The sequence below is a fragment of the Apodemus sylvaticus genome, chromosome 5 (assembly GCF_947179515.1).
Source record: "Apodemus sylvaticus chromosome 5, mApoSyl1.1, whole genome shotgun sequence".
NCBI lineage: Eukaryota > Metazoa > Chordata > Mammalia > Rodentia > Muridae > Apodemus > Apodemus sylvaticus.
Genome location: NC_067476.1, coordinates 156,352,733 through 156,371,572, shown reverse-complemented (window position 1 = coordinate 156,371,572; position 18,840 = coordinate 156,352,733). Strand labels below are relative to the sequence as shown.

The following is an 18,840-nucleotide window of genomic DNA, read 5'->3' as shown; positions in this document are numbered from 1 at the left end:
GGTAATGTTACTACCCGGGGATGAGGACAAAACAGACGTCAACTTCACCAACAGGTTGGGAACAACGGTAATGATAATGGTGTTTGTCTTATTCAGTCTGTGCATTCTCACGTAAATGCCAACGATGCCTCCAAAAGAGAAACATTGCCCTAAACGGAGCTTCAGTTTGAATGAACTCGCTGGTCTGGGTTTTTTTTTTTTTCTCTAAATTTCTGGTCTTTCTTTGGGGTAACCGAGAATGGACTTGAAAAACAGTTCAGCCGTATTTTAGGAAGAAATATGTCGCCTGCCCATTTCATGGCCCCCGACTGCAGGCTTACTTACTTCATTTCCAAGCACTAGGCTTTGTGTATTTCTCACGATACCCCATTGCATTCCACACAACCACTTGAATGGCTCAGCTGTCTCCTAAGGCCCTCAGGTTAGCATCTTAAACATCGATTTTACCCCTTCAGACAGCAGGCAGGAGTTTAGATGACCCCAACGGAAGCTAACACAACATGTGTCAAGGACATAAGATATCCGAACTCTTCAGCCCCATGATCAGACCATTCCAGGGAAATAGTATACACCATGGTCAGAGTTGAACAGCCTAGGTGTCCTTTCTCATGAGGGACAATTTCAATGCTCTAATTATCAAGTCAGCATAGACATCATAAATACAGTCCTGAAGATGATGCGAGCATCTTTGGAAGTGTTCACTATAGGACACAGCAACGACTGTCCTTCAGCGTCCACAGCAGACAGCCCCTAAGGCCCGTATCTCTACAGATACGGAGGTCTGTGGATGCTCATGTCCTGGGACGACAAAGATGGAGAACTTGCATCCTACCTGTGCACACCCCCCTGGGTACTTCAAATCACCTCCGGATGACTCGGAGTACTCAGCAAAATGCAAATGCTGTGTAAATAGTTGTTATCTTGAGTTGTTTTAGAAGGAATGACATGAAAACATCTGTACCTTTCCAGAGCAGGTGCGATTTCAGGTGAGGATCATGGTTGGTTGGCTCCACGTGTGCAGAACCTGTGTATGAGGTCAAGCTGTACGCGTTCAGGCAGATATTGCTGCAGGTGATAGTTTACATATGTGCTACTTACAGTCATATCAAAATTTTAATGTTTAGGAGATAGATGGGATAGACTAAAATAATAATTTCATATTAGTGTGATAGGTTTATATGATTTTTATATTGGTGTGATAGATTTATTTTATATAATTTTTTAACAAGGGAAATGCGTGCATACTGTTGGTCTTTACCTTCTGTCTACAGGAGCCCATGAATCCAAACATGAATCTAGCTTTCCTTCCCATGTAGTCTGGGTCCACTATTGCTTCCTTGATGAACACAAGGAAATGGTTCTGTGTTCCAGCTGATGATATTGGGAGAGATGTCATTGAAAGCCCAAGCTATCTGTGTTCTTATTAAAACAGTATTAACAATGCTAACATAAACACTAAACATAAAATAGTAAACGTTCGTTTCAATCGTCAAGAGATCTGAAAACATTTTACACTGAGTAATTATGGTGCCTGGTCACCTTTCCTGCTAAGAAAAACATACGAAGGCAGTGACAAATAGGTGTGGGGGTACATATGAATGAGCACGCCCTGTCCCTGTCCAAGGTCCCAATTGATAAAGGTCAGTAACATTATTGGAGGCACTCTTTTCAAACAGCACAATATATGATTGAATATATGGCCCCCTTAAACACACACACACACACACACACAGAGAGAGAGAGAGAGAGAGAGAAAGAGAGAGAGAGAAACTTTTAATGCATTCTTGAAAAACCAGGCTTACTAAAAAAAAAAAAAGTATCATGTCTCAACACATGGTCCTCATATTTACTTTTAAGACCCTGCAAAGGTCGGCTGTGAAAGCAGGTAAGAGGTGGCGCAGTGGTGAGGAGCACTGGCTGCTCTTGCAGGGAAACAGAGTTCTGTTCCCAGCTTCCCAGTCTGGTGGTTCACAACCTGCTCCATAGGTTCTGATGCCCTCTTCTGGACTCCACTAGTAACTGCACTCATGTGCACATATGCGCGCGCGCACGCGCGCGCGCGCGCGCGCACACACACACACACACACATACACAATATATATATAATGATAATGATGTTCCTGAGAACCACCGCAGAGCTTACAGAAGTCAGAAGGTCTCAACCTCAGCTTCTGTAGCGCCTCGTATCAAATCTCTAAGAACTGTGCCCATTTCCGCTTTGCATGTTTCCTTGACTTCGAAACTTGAACTACTAGCATTATGTTACCCTATCATCCTCAAACCTAGTAGAGTTCTCATGACATGTGTGCAAAAGAGCAGTAAGAGGCCCTTAAAATAGCTCTCTGTCAGTACTCAAATCATACGCCTGCACATTTCTCAGCAGATAAAATGAGAACCTTTATTTTTGAATTCATATGCCTGGTGCTAATCTAAAATCAAAATTACAGATTCTCTGAAACATATGACCTTTACACACAGGAAGCTGACCCATTTGTTGAGTTAATATTGGAGCAATAGACCAATAAATTTTTTTTCATTTTATATTATTCAACTCCATCTTAAAAAAAAATCTCTGGAAATTAAGCTTCAATATTAAAGGCCAACAGAATATCCAATCTCCCTTTCACACACTTGATCCTGTGTGTGACTTTCTCACTAAAATGAATTTAACTTCAGAAATGTATTTCCATATGATGAAAGAACTTCTTTAAACCAAAAGGCCAATCTCCTTAAAAGGCAGCCCGGCAGCCTGGGGGATGCTTGCACCTAAATCCTTAATCTATATCAAAATAGCTTCTGGTCAGCATATGTCTGTAACTCCATCTCTCTAGTGAGATACTAAAGTTTCACCCTAAAAGTCAGAGCCACCCAGTGCACCCAAAGTTATGAAGAGAAAAAGCCTAATTCAAATTTTCTCATCTCAGTGGCCGGGCTGCTGTCTGGAGGAAATGGGATTAAATCGATTGGACACAGCATCTTCCATCTCTTGGGCTCCCGGCAAGACTGAATCCCTTGTTGTGAATACTCATCCACAGGTACTGGTGGGGAAAGCTGTGACCAGGCTCTTAATGACAAGAGAGAGGTCCGGGTGCCACATGGGGAAGCCTCACCTATTGTTTCTTTTTGTGGTTTCTTCCTCAAAAGGAAAAGCAGTCGATACTGATAATTTTCTCTGTACAAGTCAATGTAACAAAGTAGTTCAAGAAGGCTCCTCATTTAAACAGACGAACGTTCACATTGTGAGGGTAACTGGGGAAGAAGTTGCTTGCTCATGAACCTGAGGACCTCAGTTTGATCCCTGGAATCCACAGGGTGGAAGAACTGAACCATCTCTCAGACATTGTCCTCTGGCCCCACGGGCACATCATGACACACATGTGTGCGCACACACAAACACAGTGAATGATTCTTTAATAAAGAAAAATCTAGTAAAGAGGCTGATGTGTTTTAACCACATGGTAAACAAAATGAGCCTTTTTATTTCCATTTTTATGAAAATTGCAGAACTGTTAGCCGGCTTGTTGACTGATTGCAGGGTTGGAGGCCACTGGGGCTGGACTCTTCCTTATGACCAGTAAATTCAAAGACAAAGCCTAATTGCATGTCTGTAATCAGCCAGAAGAAAGGGCAGAGAGTGGAACCGTGAGCTCTGAACTGCTTAGGAAGCCATTAACAGATAGCTATCTAAATCTCCTGAGATTACCATCTAGCTGGGGGCTTTCGGGTGGAACGGGGACATACTATCATTTCCCTCCCCTAAAAGTCAATCAACTGAACCTGCCAATCATCTGGACAGGAAAATGCTCCTCGAGGGAAGCTATCTAAAGACTTTGGAAAGAGTAGAAACCCCTCCTTAACATGCAGGCTGGCACAACAGTCTACCTGGCCAACATCTACTCCCGACCCCCCTGAGAGCTTCCACTCTCCCTTGTGAAGCTCCTACCCATCCTCTGCTCCATTCCACTCTGCGGTCTTCTGACAGAGATCAGTAGGACTGAATAGCTACGGGGATTCCAGAGTGACAGAGCCACTTCAGTTGTAAGAACACCCTGTCAGATACAGGGGGAAGCCACAGACCTACAGGCCGATGGGTCCTGAAGCCGGGGTGTGCTCCCAATGCCTCTGCAGGAGCCTGAGCCTGAGCCTTGTTGGATGACTGATCTTAGGAAGCAGACAGGCCTGTGAGGCACACTCTGGGGAACAGATGCAGGACAAGTGCCTTGGAAGGAGTTGGATGCATGACACAGTTGTCAGACACTCTCTACTGCTGTCTCCCAAGATCCTGTACTTCACCTGCAACTATGCATGTTGACAGAGTTGCACCTAACTGGAGCTGTCATGGATGGAAGGGGTGAGTGTCCTGGAGGCACACTGTGATACATACCCCGTAGGTCAGGGCTAGTCGTGCTCACTCTTTGCAGTTAGACAATGAACTCTGCGATGCCAGCCTCATGGAAAGCTTAAATATTTCCAGGTGATGACAGTAACAGAATTAGTCTTTTCCAACCAGAATATGAGAGAGAACATGGGTAAAATTATGGAGTGATTGGTCCTTCTGCAAGCCCCTGCTGAACACTAAGGGGCACATGACAAAACCAAGCACTAGAGAGAATTCTTCAATCCATGTATGCCCCCTCCCTCCTCATAGATTCATCAATTAGCTACTGAGGGACTACATGGGAATAAAGAAGTTAGTGCCAACCCTGCTGAGCTCCTGTGGGGATCCCAGCTTAGTGAAGCTAAAATCATCAAAACATATCATTTAAGCCATCCATCAATGTGATACGGACATGACGCAGGCAGCATTGTCCAACAGAGCTCATTCAGTGATGGAATTATGTTATATACATGGTGCTGCTGTGGTTTCCAGGAATGAGCTTCTGTGACTATTTATAACTTCAAATGGTTCATGTGCCAAAGGATTTTTTAAAATGCTTTTTAAAAAATAGGGTGTGTGTATGGGGGGGGTGCCTATGTGAGTTTTAGGTGTTCTACATGTATATAAGTGCCTCAGAGGGCAGAAGAAGGAGTTGGAGCACAAGGAGCTGGAGTTACATATGGCTGTGAGCCATTCAGTCGAGAAGCTAGGAACTGACCCTGGGTTCTCTGCAGGAATAAGCAACCTTAACAGTGAAGTTAAGTCTGCTTCAAATACAAAAACAAAACCCAAACCATGTAACTTTAATTATTTAAATATCTACATGTGAGAAACTACCCCCACTGAGGTGGTGGGTGGTGTCTGGGGGCACCATCACAACCCAGTGGCGTGCAAGCTGGGATCATCAGGATGAGGAGTTAGAGAAATCAAAAATGGAGAGAAGAGGTTGGTAGTCAAAAGAAATGAAGAGAAGTAAGGCAGAGAAGACCATTTGCTCTCTGTGGGGAACGGTTTCCACATTGATGTTGAGGATGCATGGTGACACTTGGCAGGTGAGGCCACCACATCTGTCCACACAGTGTCTTGATGACATGTGTAAGGGGAAAGAATTAGGAGTTTTAAGTAAAGATGAGAGAGAGAGAGAGAGAGAGAGAGAGAGAGAGAGAGAGAGAGAGAGAGAGAGAAGAGAGAGAGTGTGTGTGCACGCACTCACGCACTGGCATACATATACATGCATGTGTCCACATGTATGCACACGTGAATGTGTGTGCGTGCATGAGTATATGTGAGCGTGCATGCATATGTGCATGCATGTGTGTGTATATGTGTGTTTGTGTGTATGTATTTGTGTGTGCACTTGCATGTTTGTACAATAGTGTGTGTGCATGCTTGCATGAGTACATGTGTGTGCATGTGTGCATGGAACATGTGTGTGTGCATTTGCATGTATGTACATGTGTGTCCATGTGTATATGTGTGCGTGCATGCATGCATGCATACATGTGTGTGTATGTGTGTGTTTGTGTGTATGCATTTGTGGGTGTGTGTGCACTTGCATGCATGTACAGGAGTGTGTATGCATGCATGAGTATATGTGTGTGCATGTGTGCATGGAGAGTGTGTGTGTGTGTGTGTGTGTGTGTGTGTTGGGGGAGAAGCACACCCTGAGCCACAGCCTTATATTAGTAAGGACTGATGGTCATTCCTAGGTACAGTGCAGGCCCAGTGCGGTCTGGTGGCACTTCGGCTCTATTCATACAGTTTGTAAATGTGTTTGGCTTTGTACGAGCATCCTCTGCTACCCATTCATCATCACATACCCCAACATACCACCCTCATGGCTTAAACGGGGAAATAGGAAGTAGCTGAAGACGTTGGTTATTGGTGGAGTAATTAAAGAACGGTGGCAGAGCAGGCTGACAAGAACACTCAGGGGAAAAAGTGCTTGCAGCACAAGCTTAAGGAACAGGGTTCAATTCCCATAGCCCATGTACGTGTAAGAAACAACCTGACAGCAGAAAGTGTCCTCTGACCATCACCTATCACAGGCATGAAATGGCATGTGCACGAACGGGTGCATGTCATGCACACCCATGCATGACGTGCACACCCATGCATGTGCATACATACACACACTAAAAAAAAAATGAAGAAACCGTAACATAGTCAAATAAATGAATGCTGACACCCACAACTTTTTGAAGTGTGCTCCAGTATACGTAAGACATGAAGGGAGAATGATATAAACGCTGTATTAAGAGGGACAGGAACATACTCTGTGCAGAGCAAACTTTAAGAACACACATTATGTGTATCTATGAACAAAAATCTCTGTACAAGACTTTGCTGAGTCCGATGTCCTGGGAGGTGACACAGATTGGGGGCGGGGGGGTTGGGGGGGTAGGGGGTGGGGGTGGGGGGATGTGGGAACGGAAGGGATTAGCTTTAGCTACTTAAGCATAACATTGCCATGTAAAAGGTATCCATTCTTCCCGGTAAAAAGAACAGAGTCTCTCTCTCTCTCTCTCTCTCTCTCTCTCTCTCTCTCTCTCTCTCTCTCACACACACACACACACACACACACACGCACACGCACACACACACACACACACACACACACTTTCGCCTTCCATACCCTACTTTCTTACTTTTTATCTTTTATGTCTCAGAATCCATTTCTTCCTCATTGTAATATGAGGTCACTTAATGAATTCAAAATAACCAATAAACCAAGAGTTGTCAGCTCTTACATGGGGTTGAACACAACTCAACTATTTTGGAGAAAAAATTCCCAAGATTTCTGTGCTATTTTGCATACGTCATGGTACAGAGACATCCATACAGGCAAAACACACATGCACATAATATAAATAAATGAATAAGTAGTAGTTAAATAAAAGTCGATGAGAATTCATTGAGTACCTACTGTGAGCCAGGCTCTGGAGTAAGACAGACAGACAGACCATTCTTTAGTGAGAATACACTGTCATGCTTATTTTTGTATCTGAAGAGGCTAAATCAGACAGAAATTATGTGATTTGCTTCAGAGTCAATAAGTAGCCAAGTTGAGATTCAAAGTAAGAATCTGGGTACCAAATATGTCCTATTGCCATCCAGAAAATAAAACCATGCATCCCATGAAGATGTGTAAGAAAAACACGCTGCTCCCAGTAGGCCTCCTACTTGTAGACATATTTGAAAATGTATACGGAAAGATAAAAAAATTAAAGTAGCTAACTATTTTTTGACAAAAGAGCAACTTCCCATACTGTATGGCTGCCACTCAGACATGCGTAGACACCCCGAGGTGTGTTTGCATGTCCACAGAACGACGGGCAGGGCAGAGGACTCACAAGGAGACCCAAATAAGTGCCAGTGGAGAAGACGGAAATTTCAGCAGATGGTCCTAGAGCAACTGGACATCCATGTATAAAAATGAACCGTGCCCTGCATTTCACTGAATTGTAAAATCTGCCCTATGAACGGCCGTCCTACGGGCTGGCCATATGGCTTGCTGCAGGAGGAGGCACTTTCTGTCAGGCCTGATGGCTGATCCATCCTGGGATCCACGGGGTGGAAGAAGAGAACCGACTCCTACAAGTTTACTCTGACCTCCATATGTTCACACACACACACACACATGCACAGATACACATAGACAGACAGAGACACATACACACAAGATACACACACAGATACACACACAGATAAACATACAGACATAGAGACATACACACAGATACACATACACAGACACACACAGACACACAGACACACACAGAGACATATACATATACAGACACACACATAGACACACAGGCACATACCCACAGATACACATTCAGACACACAGACACACACATACACACAGAGATACACACAGAGTGATACATACAGAGACATACAGACACATACCCACACACAGACATATACAGAGACACACACAGACACATACAGAAAGAGGCACAGACACACACCCACACCCACCCCCCCCACACACACACACACACTTAAGCAATACAAGGCTCTGGTGATGAAAGGGAGCACTGTAGACTATGAGAAGCTATCTGCAAACCACATGTCTGAAAAGACATTTGTATCTAGAATGGATGAAGCTCTCTCCAAACCCGGTGCTAAGAAGACAAGCCAGGCATGCTACTTACATGTGTACATGAATGGGCAAAGAACATGACTAGAAGATCAACAGTACTCCCCCTCAGAGAAATGCACGTGGAAGCCACACACAACACCTCCACACACCCACAAGGACAGTCAGAAGCAAACTGAAAGCAGCATCAGCTCCTGGAGATGCTGCAGAGAAATCAGGTCACTCAGACACTGTTGGTGTGAACATAAAAACAGCAAGACTGCTTGGTATTTGGAGAGAACTTAGAATAGCGTAGGAGACTCTGTGTGTGTGTGTGTGTGTGTGTGTGTGTGTGTGTGTGTGTGTGTGTGTGTGTGTGTGTATGACTGTATGTCTCTCTGTAGGAGTGTGTGTGTCTGTGTGTCTGTGTGTGTGTCTGTGTGTGCGGGTATGTGTCTGTGTCTCTCTGTAGGGGCATGTGTGTGTGTTTGTGTCTGTGTGTGGGTATGTGTCTGTGTGTCTCTCTGTAGGTGTGTGTCTGTGTGTCTGTGTGTGTCTGTGTGTGGATATGTGCCTGTGTATCTCTCTATATGTCTGTCTCTATGTGTATGTCTGAGTGTGTCTCTGTAGGTGTGTGATTCTGTGTGTCTGTGTGTGTTTGTGTGTGCGGGTATGTGTCTGTGTCTCTCTGTAGGGGCATGTGTGTGTGTGTTTGTGTCTGTGTGTGGATATGTGCCTGTGTATCTCTCTATAGGTCTCTGTGTGTATGTCTGTGTGTCTCTCTGTAGGTGTGTGATTGTGTGTGTGTGTGTGTGTGTGTGTGTGTGTGTGTTTGTGCGCAGGTGCACATGCTCATGTGCAAGTCTATTTCCAGAGGGGTCTGACTGGCTAAGGGAGCCAGCACTTCCAACAGGAGATCCAAGAGTAAAGGCGTTTGCCTGGCGGCTTGCACCACTCCTCCTCCACACATGGGGACGTAGCCACTGCTGCTGCTTCCCAGTTACTGCCACCAGTCAACTGCTGCCCCTCTGGCCTTCCAACTTGGATTGATCACCAGTCTCTCTCCAGGGACCTCCAGACCCCCAGCATAGGAATTGCTAAGCCATGCAGCACTGCGTACTGAGCAAGTTACCAGGTTCTCTCTGTTCTCAGCACACAGACTTTCCATTGTTGGAATCATAGCCCCTAAGAAGTAGGCCAGAGTAATGACACTTGGCACACACAAGCCATAATATACACATTCCATTTTATTCTGCGCTAAAGAACACGGCCTAATAGTTTCAAGCAACTAAACCCACAAGTACCCTCTAAACCAAGCAATAGTACTCCTGAGTATCTCAACAGTTATGAAAACTTATATTTACACAAAATTCTGCACACAAATGTCACATCATCCCTCTCTAACAGCCCAGTCTGGACAGAACCCAGACATCCTTCAATGAGTGAAAGGTTCCAAGAACCTGGGACCTGTCCAGGCGTTGCCAGAGAGCACCCACTACCCAGCATCCAGCAGCACCTGAGAAACCTAGATGACTCTCCAGAGAGTGGGGGTGAGTAAAACCAGGCCCGTCCCCACAGATCCACACGGTTTCACTTATAGATACTCTGCAAGGGACAGAATTCTAGAACTGGAGAACACGTTAGTGATGTCGAGAGTTGGTGAGTGTGGGGAAGTGAGGGACAGTGAAGGACTCCGCCCCTGGCCTGGAACTTCATCACAGAGTGAGTGTGCAGGACTCCTCCCACCTGCGCCCCCATCTCAGAACATTGGGGTTACAGGCATGAGGCACCACACCTGGTTTTTTTTGTGTAGGTCTTGGGAATTCACATGTAGGCCCTCCCTCTTGCAAGCAAGGTCCTCTACTGAATGTGTCATTTCCCCAGGCCTCCATGTTCATGAGAGTCTACAATTACATAAAAATAAGTTTCCATCGAAAACACATGAGATCATGATTCTTTTGGACACGGTCTGGAATCAGCCTAGGGCAGGAAGGTTCACAGGTGCGAACTGTCACCACAAAGAATTGCTGTCCCCTAAGGCTGCCTGAGAACTGGTGCCTGAGCTGAACAGGTACCTAGCCAGAGGCGAGGAACTCTAGTAATGTAAGAAGGCCCACAAATGCTCCCCAAATCAGCTTCCAAATCCTTATCCAAACACCGCCCAGCTGCATGTTAGGAAGACACTATTTTAGTCCCTGCATTCAAGTACATCTTGTGGCATTTCAGAATTCACAACTTCATTTTGAATCTCACAAGGATGGGGGGCGGAAGAGAGGCCGCCTCATCTTTTCCTAGCCTAGACTCTCTGAAGGTTTGGTCTTCATCCAGCTGGAACCAAAATTCTTGAGTAAAAGGAGATACAAGCACAGCATCCCCCACTCCACAGGTGTGGGAAAAGGAGCTATCTCCAGCTATCTTTCCCATCCTAGATGAGTTGTTCATTCCAGCAGCTGACCTTTGACCGCTGTGAAAGTATAAATGACCAGTTAGCAGCACAGGTATTTTCTGTCAGATTGTCAGTTTACTGAGGACGATGGCTGAACTGTCCTGTTTTCTGTACTTTGCATGGAGCACAACAGTAAGAAGCATTCCTTGGACGTTTGACAGACAAGGAAGTAATGACCACAGATGCACCTCACAGTGAAAGCAAATTCTTAAGGTACCAAAGGTAAGTGACTCCTCACCCAAACTGCCCAGGCTGCCTAAACATACATACTTCTAGTCGCCTAATGAATATAATTTAGAACCCACACTGGCAGATGTTGGGATATCATCGTATCAGTAATTTGGTTTATGCCTCCATACAAAGCCATTAAATTGGCCGTTCGTTGCTAAGTCGATTTGGGTGATCATAATTAAAAGCAGAATACATGCACAATTAATCATATCCTCCACGAGGACCGACGTATCAGCTGGAAAGTTATTCCTGGTGTGGAAATCACGTCAGTGAGGCTGAGCTGCAGGGAGCCAGGACACTAAAGGATTTTCACCACACCACATGCCGTGGGTCTACCTGGACATCCATTTCACTACTGACAAGCAGACATCCCCCTCTGTCCTGTAAGGAGGGCCAGCAGTACTTCATGTATCTTACTGGATGCTGCTTATCTGTCTGTGACCTTGCCTCAATCCCCTCAAGAATGGCCTAAGATGGCCCTAGTCTGCCGCACGACTTTTATAGAATGATCCTTCCTTTTCAAGTATTATAGTTTGAATATGAATTTTTTTCTACGGGCTCATCGGTGAGAACAGATGCCCCAGCTTGGAGCATTGTTGGGGGAGGTTGTAAAACCTTTGGGGCTATGCTGTCACTCAGGGTGACCAATATAGGCCAGCTCCACTTCCTGACAGAGTCGCTTGCCCCCTGAAACTGCATCGGTGGATGCCTGATTCTACAGGCGGCTACCCCCAGCTGCCATGCCTGCCTTGTCACAGTGGACTGTAGCTTCTGACCAGTGAGCCTGAAGAGATACTCACTCCATTAAGCTGCTTCTGCCCTGGATCCGGTCACAGCGGTGAGAAAGGCATCAGCTATACCTGGGCACTGTAGCAAATGAATCAAAATCTAAAAACGTAAATGAAATATGAAATCCTCAGTGGGATATTGGGCCAAGTGGAACAGGGAAATGCTTCTCCCTAAACTCTGTGCACTCCTTGTCTGCTTTTCAAGACATCTAAATTAAGAGGAAAACCTCCTGGACCAGCAGGTTCATTTAAAGTGTCGTTTCACAGAGATGTGCATCCCTTCGGAGGCATTACGAACATTTATGCAGATAATGTGGAAAGTCTTATAAAGGCGAATACTCACTCTGTCCCTAACATCAGTGGCCGATGGTATTTTTGTTTGCACATAAATTATCCGCTGGACATTAAGTGTGTTTTTCTAACTAAACAGCAATTGCTTTGAGTTAGCACAGTAAAGGCTGGGAAAATAATAACCAGCCAAGTACCACCATATCTACCGTCAGTAATTGTAGAACCAAGAACAGAGCAGTAATAAATATTAATTGGATTTTCTCTGTGCTAAGCATTGTGTTGAGCCCCTTATAATGATCATGTATTATGTGGATATCACGATCCTCTCAGTTCTTATAGAATAATCAGGCTGGTGAATATTTTAACACTCATACCAAGCCATAGTCATCATGCTGGGATTTTTTAATGCACCCTTATATCAGAGGAAATGGGGTAGGAGCCTTCTTCCATCCATTGGCTGTACAAGTCTTCATTGAGTGTCTACTCTGGGCACTGCTGGAGTGAAAAGAGAGAGGAATCCCATGGGCATCCCATGTTCCCTGGCAGGGGGTGGGGGATGTACAGGAAATAAACAAAAATACAGTCTAAAATGTACAGAGTGGTAAGAAGTCTAGGGATACAGGAGCGGAAAAGAAAAATCAAGGATGTTTGGAAAGGTCCCACTGAGATGGTGAGAGCTGAGCCAAGGAGAGGAAAGAAGCGGCGTGAGCCAGGGGAGGAGCAGGAACAGACACAGGTCGGCTGCTCAGCGGAGGACCCAGCAATGTAGGAGATGGTGCTGAACAAGAATGGATGAAGGCGTAGGCTGGTGGGGGTGGTTACTCCAAATCTACAAAGCAGAAAGAACGGGGCATTAACCGGAGTGGTCCCAGTAGATGATCAGGGGATAGGAGATGGTCAGATTCAGATGGAATGGCTACAGTGGTATGAGATTGGGAAGGGGAGCTACGATGCCAGTTTTGCTTGGTTTCTAGCTTAGGGTTGATTTTGCCCGGGCAACCAAAATGCTGTCTAATGGCTACGATGAAGATACTGCTAGCAAGAGCCAGCATGGGTAAGTCCATTGAAGCTGCACATGCGTTGAGCTTGAGATAGCTATCCTGGGCTTTGAGCCGGGGAGGTGGGGAGTTGGAGAACTGGCCAGAAGGGAGCTCACGTGGTCCACGCCGATAAGCTGTTAGATTAGAGCAAAGAAGGGTTATTTAAACACCAGGTCATTGAGGAACGATAAGGAAAATGGGTCTAAATTTAAGCTCTGAGAGTTGCATTTTGCATCAGTCAGGATAATTATAGATAGAAAAATTCTCCTCATTGCAAAGAAAGAAGCCAAATGAAGATCCGAATGTGATCCATCTAAATAGCGCACTTAGCGGGTTAACGACGCAGGCACCGCCTACTCCACTCATCCAAGAAATCTCCAGTGTCTTTTGAGAATTAGATAATTATAGATAGCTGCTCCCCTCCTCCCCATAACTCTCCAAATAGAAACATCAACATTCCTGAACAAATATTGTACCCAGGGCACAGCCTAAGACCTGGAGGAGCCAGTGTGGACAGAGACATCGCAGTTAAATGAGTTGAATTTCATTTGGCTTTCTGATGTTCAAAGCTGAGTGTCAGTTTACACCAACTTTGATTGCTTAGGGCAAAGATTAGGACTTTCATTGAAGGCGACCTACCTGTGACCTGTCTGAATAGAGAGGGGTTCCGAGTTTACTTCACGTCTATTGACAAATTATCTAAGTATCTTAGTTACAAAACTACATTTATATACAAATCTTTTGTAAGAACCTCATCCAAAGAAAAGAAAGACCTAAAGCAAGATAACTATTTCTGCCTCAAAAAAAAAATAATTTCACTAAGTGAGGATAAAGATATTACCCTGATTTAAGCATTTAAACCATGCACACACATCAAAGCACAACTTGGTACCATGTTTCATGTTCTGATATGTTTAACCAAAGTAAATTTGAATTTAAATAGAAATAATGATAAAATCTGCCTTTGGACACATACGGACACAAAATACGATCACAACCCTGAGAAGCATCGCCACCCTTAGCTCATCCTTGATCATGTTAGAGATAAAACTGCAGTAAGAATCAATACTCTGTCCTCTCTCTGCATGTGCACAGATATTATCTTATTAGACGCCATAAGAAAAATCTTCAAATAGCATACACTGCATAGACACCGGAAAAATCGAAGCCACGAAGGTCAAAGGTCATAGGCCTTATGAGTCAAACAGGCAGAGTTCAGTCCTATCTTTTCCCAAACCTGGGGACATTCTTTGACATAACAGCTGCTTACCGTGAAATCCAGTTTACTTGTTTAATTATAAATACTCCCAGACGTGGCTCTCCTCCACAGACGCTTGTCTGGATGCCATTAATAAAGCCATTGTCATATCACTTACCAGTCACAAGGTCATCCCTCACTCTGTATGATTACTGGGTGTGTCAATGTATGTGCTCTGTCTGCTGAGTCTGACAGAACCACTGCGTTAGCTCTCTGGGCCTCAAGACAGGGCTCAGAAAATACATGTTCCATGCTATATACAGCCCAGATTAACACCAGACATTCCTGACCTCGGACACTGAGTATTACAATCACTTCCCACCTTTGCAAGTCTTCTACCAAAACTTCAGTTGGCATTCAGCTCTAACAATGATGGAATTGGCCTTCTTTATAAATTATAACACAAGTGCATCTTAACAGATTGATCTACTGCTAGAACAAGATTGTCAAATAAGGCCAGTTTTATATGGTTGTAGATTGACTTTTCTATCTGCACGTGATTACCATAATTCAATGAATATTCTTGTGTATGTTTATATAAACACAGACAAAAAATGACTATATCTTGAGAAACTGGACTATCCAAAATACTATAAATATGAAACAAATGCAAACTAGACTCTGTTTCCTCTCCGTTTGCTTCTAAGGTCTATCCAAAATTTGCTGGGATTCACACAAGACTATATTATGTCAATTATAATAATATAGAGAAAAAAAAAAGACTTGAAAGTGATGTTAACCAGTTTTTCCTATAAATCACCCTTGTCAGGATTTGGCATCAACTCTGATCCTCATGAATAATTCATATTCAGTGCATTAATAATGTATGTCCTCTTCCTGTTGGAATGCTCTCTAGCACAGAATGAATGTCTAGACCCAATCCCTTCCATTGACATGATGGAGTAAATGCAAGATTAGAATGCGACTTTCTAACACTCTCTTTAAAAGTGTAATTCATGATCACCACAAGATAATAAAAGGTGTGACACTCAGGATTTCTTCCTCGGCACATGGAAGTCACTGGATTGAGGACCTCGGGGAGAAATTGTAGTGAGTCCAGGAAAGTTGGTTAGTTTTGTTACCATTATCCTTCTCTGTGTTTACAACAGTCCCAGACCTGAGAACTTGACTATTCAAACATAGCGGCGGGGAGGGAGCAAAGAAAGAAATAGGCCAATGGAAGCACACAAGAGTTTTATAACAACCCAGGCTGCTTCTCCCAGCAAACACTCCTCTCTAGCCACAGTTACTACTGAGAAATTTCTTTTATTCCCAGTCAAATTAAAGGGACATTTAGAAGAAGAAGAAGAAGAAGAAGAAGAAGAAGAAGAAGAAGAAGAAGAAGAAGAAGAAGAAGAAGAAGAAGAAGAAGAAGAAGAAGCCAGAGACCATATAAAAGACTCGTAGCAGATACAATATATTTGTGGACAAAGATACTCATTGAATCACACAGCCTAAGGGAGACATTGACCTTCTCACCAACACTAGCTTTCCTTGCTGAGTAAACTTATGTCTCAGCCCTGCCTCATCACCACCACCTCCACCACTTCCACCACAACCACTGCTGCTGCCGCCGCCGCCACCCCGCCCCCAGCCTCTGGCAAACACAAACCAACAAAAACAGCCACGGTATTAAACACATGGCAAGAAGAAATGGGGTAGGCTGAAACGCACACATATATTCATATGCATATATATGTATACACACATATTCATATATATATATATACATATATATATACATATATATGTATACATACTCCAATATCCTCCCCTCCCTAAAGACTGTACTGTCACTTAAAACCCAAAGAGGCAGAATGGTTCTCTCCTAAAGTGGCCCCAACAAGAGAAAAGCAAAGCAGCCTTAAGAAGGAAGTCATTGGGATTCTTTCTTTCTTTCTTTCTTTCTTTCTTTCTTTCTTTCTTTCTTTCTTTCTTTCTTTCTTTCTTTCCTTCTTTCTTTCTTTCTTTCTTTCTGCTCGTATTCCAGGAGCTCCACGCAGGCACCATGCTCCACACGAAATGATCGTCCAGTGGGACTCAGAAGGTGGAGTCTAAAAAACAGAAACCCACTACCCAGGCTCAAGGATAGGGAGTTCCGATTTGGGCTTCTACCAGGGAGTTGGTCCTGTCCGAGGCCAGCTCTCTCCACCTCTGCTAACCCCTGAGCCGCAGAGCAGAGTCCCTGGGGCCAGACAGTCACTGACCTTGATCCCCCACTCAGAGTATCTGCCCTGTGTCCTGGCCTCCATCCATCCCCTGGAAAAGTTAAGTTGACGCGAGTGGGATGCCGGCTGGGGACATCCGGCAGGCTCAGCACCATGCCACGCTTTCCAGATTCAGCACCCATGGCTACCGGGAAATATTTATTCCGAGTCAATGGGCTCCGGTAGCCACTGCTAGAAAGTCAAGCCATCCGAGAGATAAAGATAGCTCCGTGACCTACTGGATGCTGGCGTTAGCGCCGCAGCCGCCTTAGCCTGGGATGTGGGCTGCGAGAGAACCACCAAGCCAATCTCCAGCGCCAGGAACCGGGATGCTGGCCGCCGACACAGACCCTGAAATCGCGAACACGGATCACGGAAAGGTTGATACGTACCCCTAGGCGTCTGCTCCGGATCCTCACGTACCCCTGCTTCACTATGTCATTAAAATTGGAAGCCATCCCAGACAGACAGTGACCCTGCTGCCCCCAGCGTGCGCTCGGCACCCTGAGTGGCTTCGAGGAGGGATATGTGTGTGTGCGTGTGGGGGTGGGGGTGGGGGGTCAGGACCGAGACTGGGGGAGAGAAAGTTGACAAGGTGATGGTGATGCGGTGAAACCAGGCGTCAGAAGGCGCACATCGCTTTCCCGTCTCCCCAAAGCCTGAAAAAGTGGGCGGCCCGCCGGCGCCCAGCAGCCACTTTGGGGGAGAGCGGCGGGGAGGCGAGACCGGAGCGCGGCGTCAGCTGACTGGGCGGCAGCCAGCCAGGAGGAGGAGCCGCTCCAGTCCCCAAGGAGGAGGAGGAGGAGGAGAAGGACCAGAACGGAGGAGGAAAGAGAGGAAGGGGAAACAGAGAAGGCCCAGAAGGAGGAGCACATGTGTCCCCTCCCCCACGGCCTCCGCCCACCTGGCCCCCAGACGCCCGGATCCCACCTCCTCTCCCCAGGGGCGGCTGCGCATCCCTGTACAGAGCAGACCTTCGCGAAGCTCCAGCTCCTGCCTCTGTCTTTTAGAGAGAAGGACATCGGACTCTTTTTTTTTTTTTTTTAAAAAAACAGCTGTGTGCCCCAACCCATCCCTTCAGCCCCATCTTTTTCACATAAGAGGTAATTAAGGGTGTGTCTGTGGCCAGGGAGACTGAACTGCGTGGTTTACCTGTGACCTCCACATATAAAGAGAAAGCCATCTTCAAGGTTTATGCTCAGCTCTTCCGCGAGGACCCCCTGCCCTCAAGCTCTAGGCTCCTATCAACTGTCCCTTTTCTGGTCTGAACCTGTCAGGCCAATAAGACTGTAAGCTTCCCCAGAGCTGATTCTTGGCCTGTCGCTGCTTTGTCCTCCCCTCCCCCCCCACACACACACACCCGCTCTGTATAGATGATCAATAAATCTCAGGACTTTGTCAAGGAGGCAACTTGTACTGGGCACTGCTCTGTCCTTCGTATGCACTGACTGGGTTGAGGTGTGGCTTCTTTGTGTAATTAGCAGGCTCCCATGTAAGCCGCCATAACCGACAACATAGCAGCCACTGGCAAACATCATGCTCTGCCTTCCTTAAGCAAACTTATATTTGGATCCCCTTTGCTACAGAAAGAGTGATGTTGATGTTAGCAGATTTTAGTGTTACAGAGCCCAAAGCTGAAAAGAAGCAGTCCCTGGGGACTTGCCCACCATCCCACAGCTGACCAGCACAGGGCCAGGATTAAGGGATGACTATTCTGTTGTGTTTGTTTTCGTTGTTGTTGTTGTTGTTGTTTTCGAGACAAGGTTTCTCTGTATAGCCCTGGCTGTCCTGGAACTCACTCTGTAGACCAGGCTGGCCTAGAACTCAGAAATCTGCCTGCCTCTGCCTCCCAGAGTGCTGGGGTTACAGGCGTTCGCCACCACCACCTAGCTATTCTGAAGGGACAATCCAGGACTGATGTCATAAACACAAGGTTACTTCTTGAACTCCATAGTAGGCCTTAATCTTCCTTTACTCAAAAGTTAGACCATTCTCAGTCAACAGAGGTGACTCCAATCAGACAGAGCTAATGAGCTAAGTGACCTTCAATGAAAGTCACAGAAAAAGAGTCATCTATTTCACAGGTCCTTAGATCTGATGACACTGAATTCCTC

General features: G+C 45.4%; 1 protein-coding gene across 1 annotated transcript in view; it reads right to left on the bottom strand.

The window, feature by feature from the left end:
- Positions 1-17,374, bottom strand: part of Dok5 (docking protein 5) — a 150,805-nt gene extending 133,431 nt beyond the window's left edge. Inside the window, exon 1 of the mRNA XM_052181581.1 lies at positions 17,119-17,374. Within this exon, the coding sequence (XP_052037541.1) occupies positions 17,119-17,184 (66 nt within the window). The 5' untranslated portion in view covers positions 17,185-17,374. The remainder of the gene's footprint in view (positions 1-17,118) is intronic.
- Between the last annotated feature and the right edge of the window lie 1,466 nt (positions 17,375-18,840).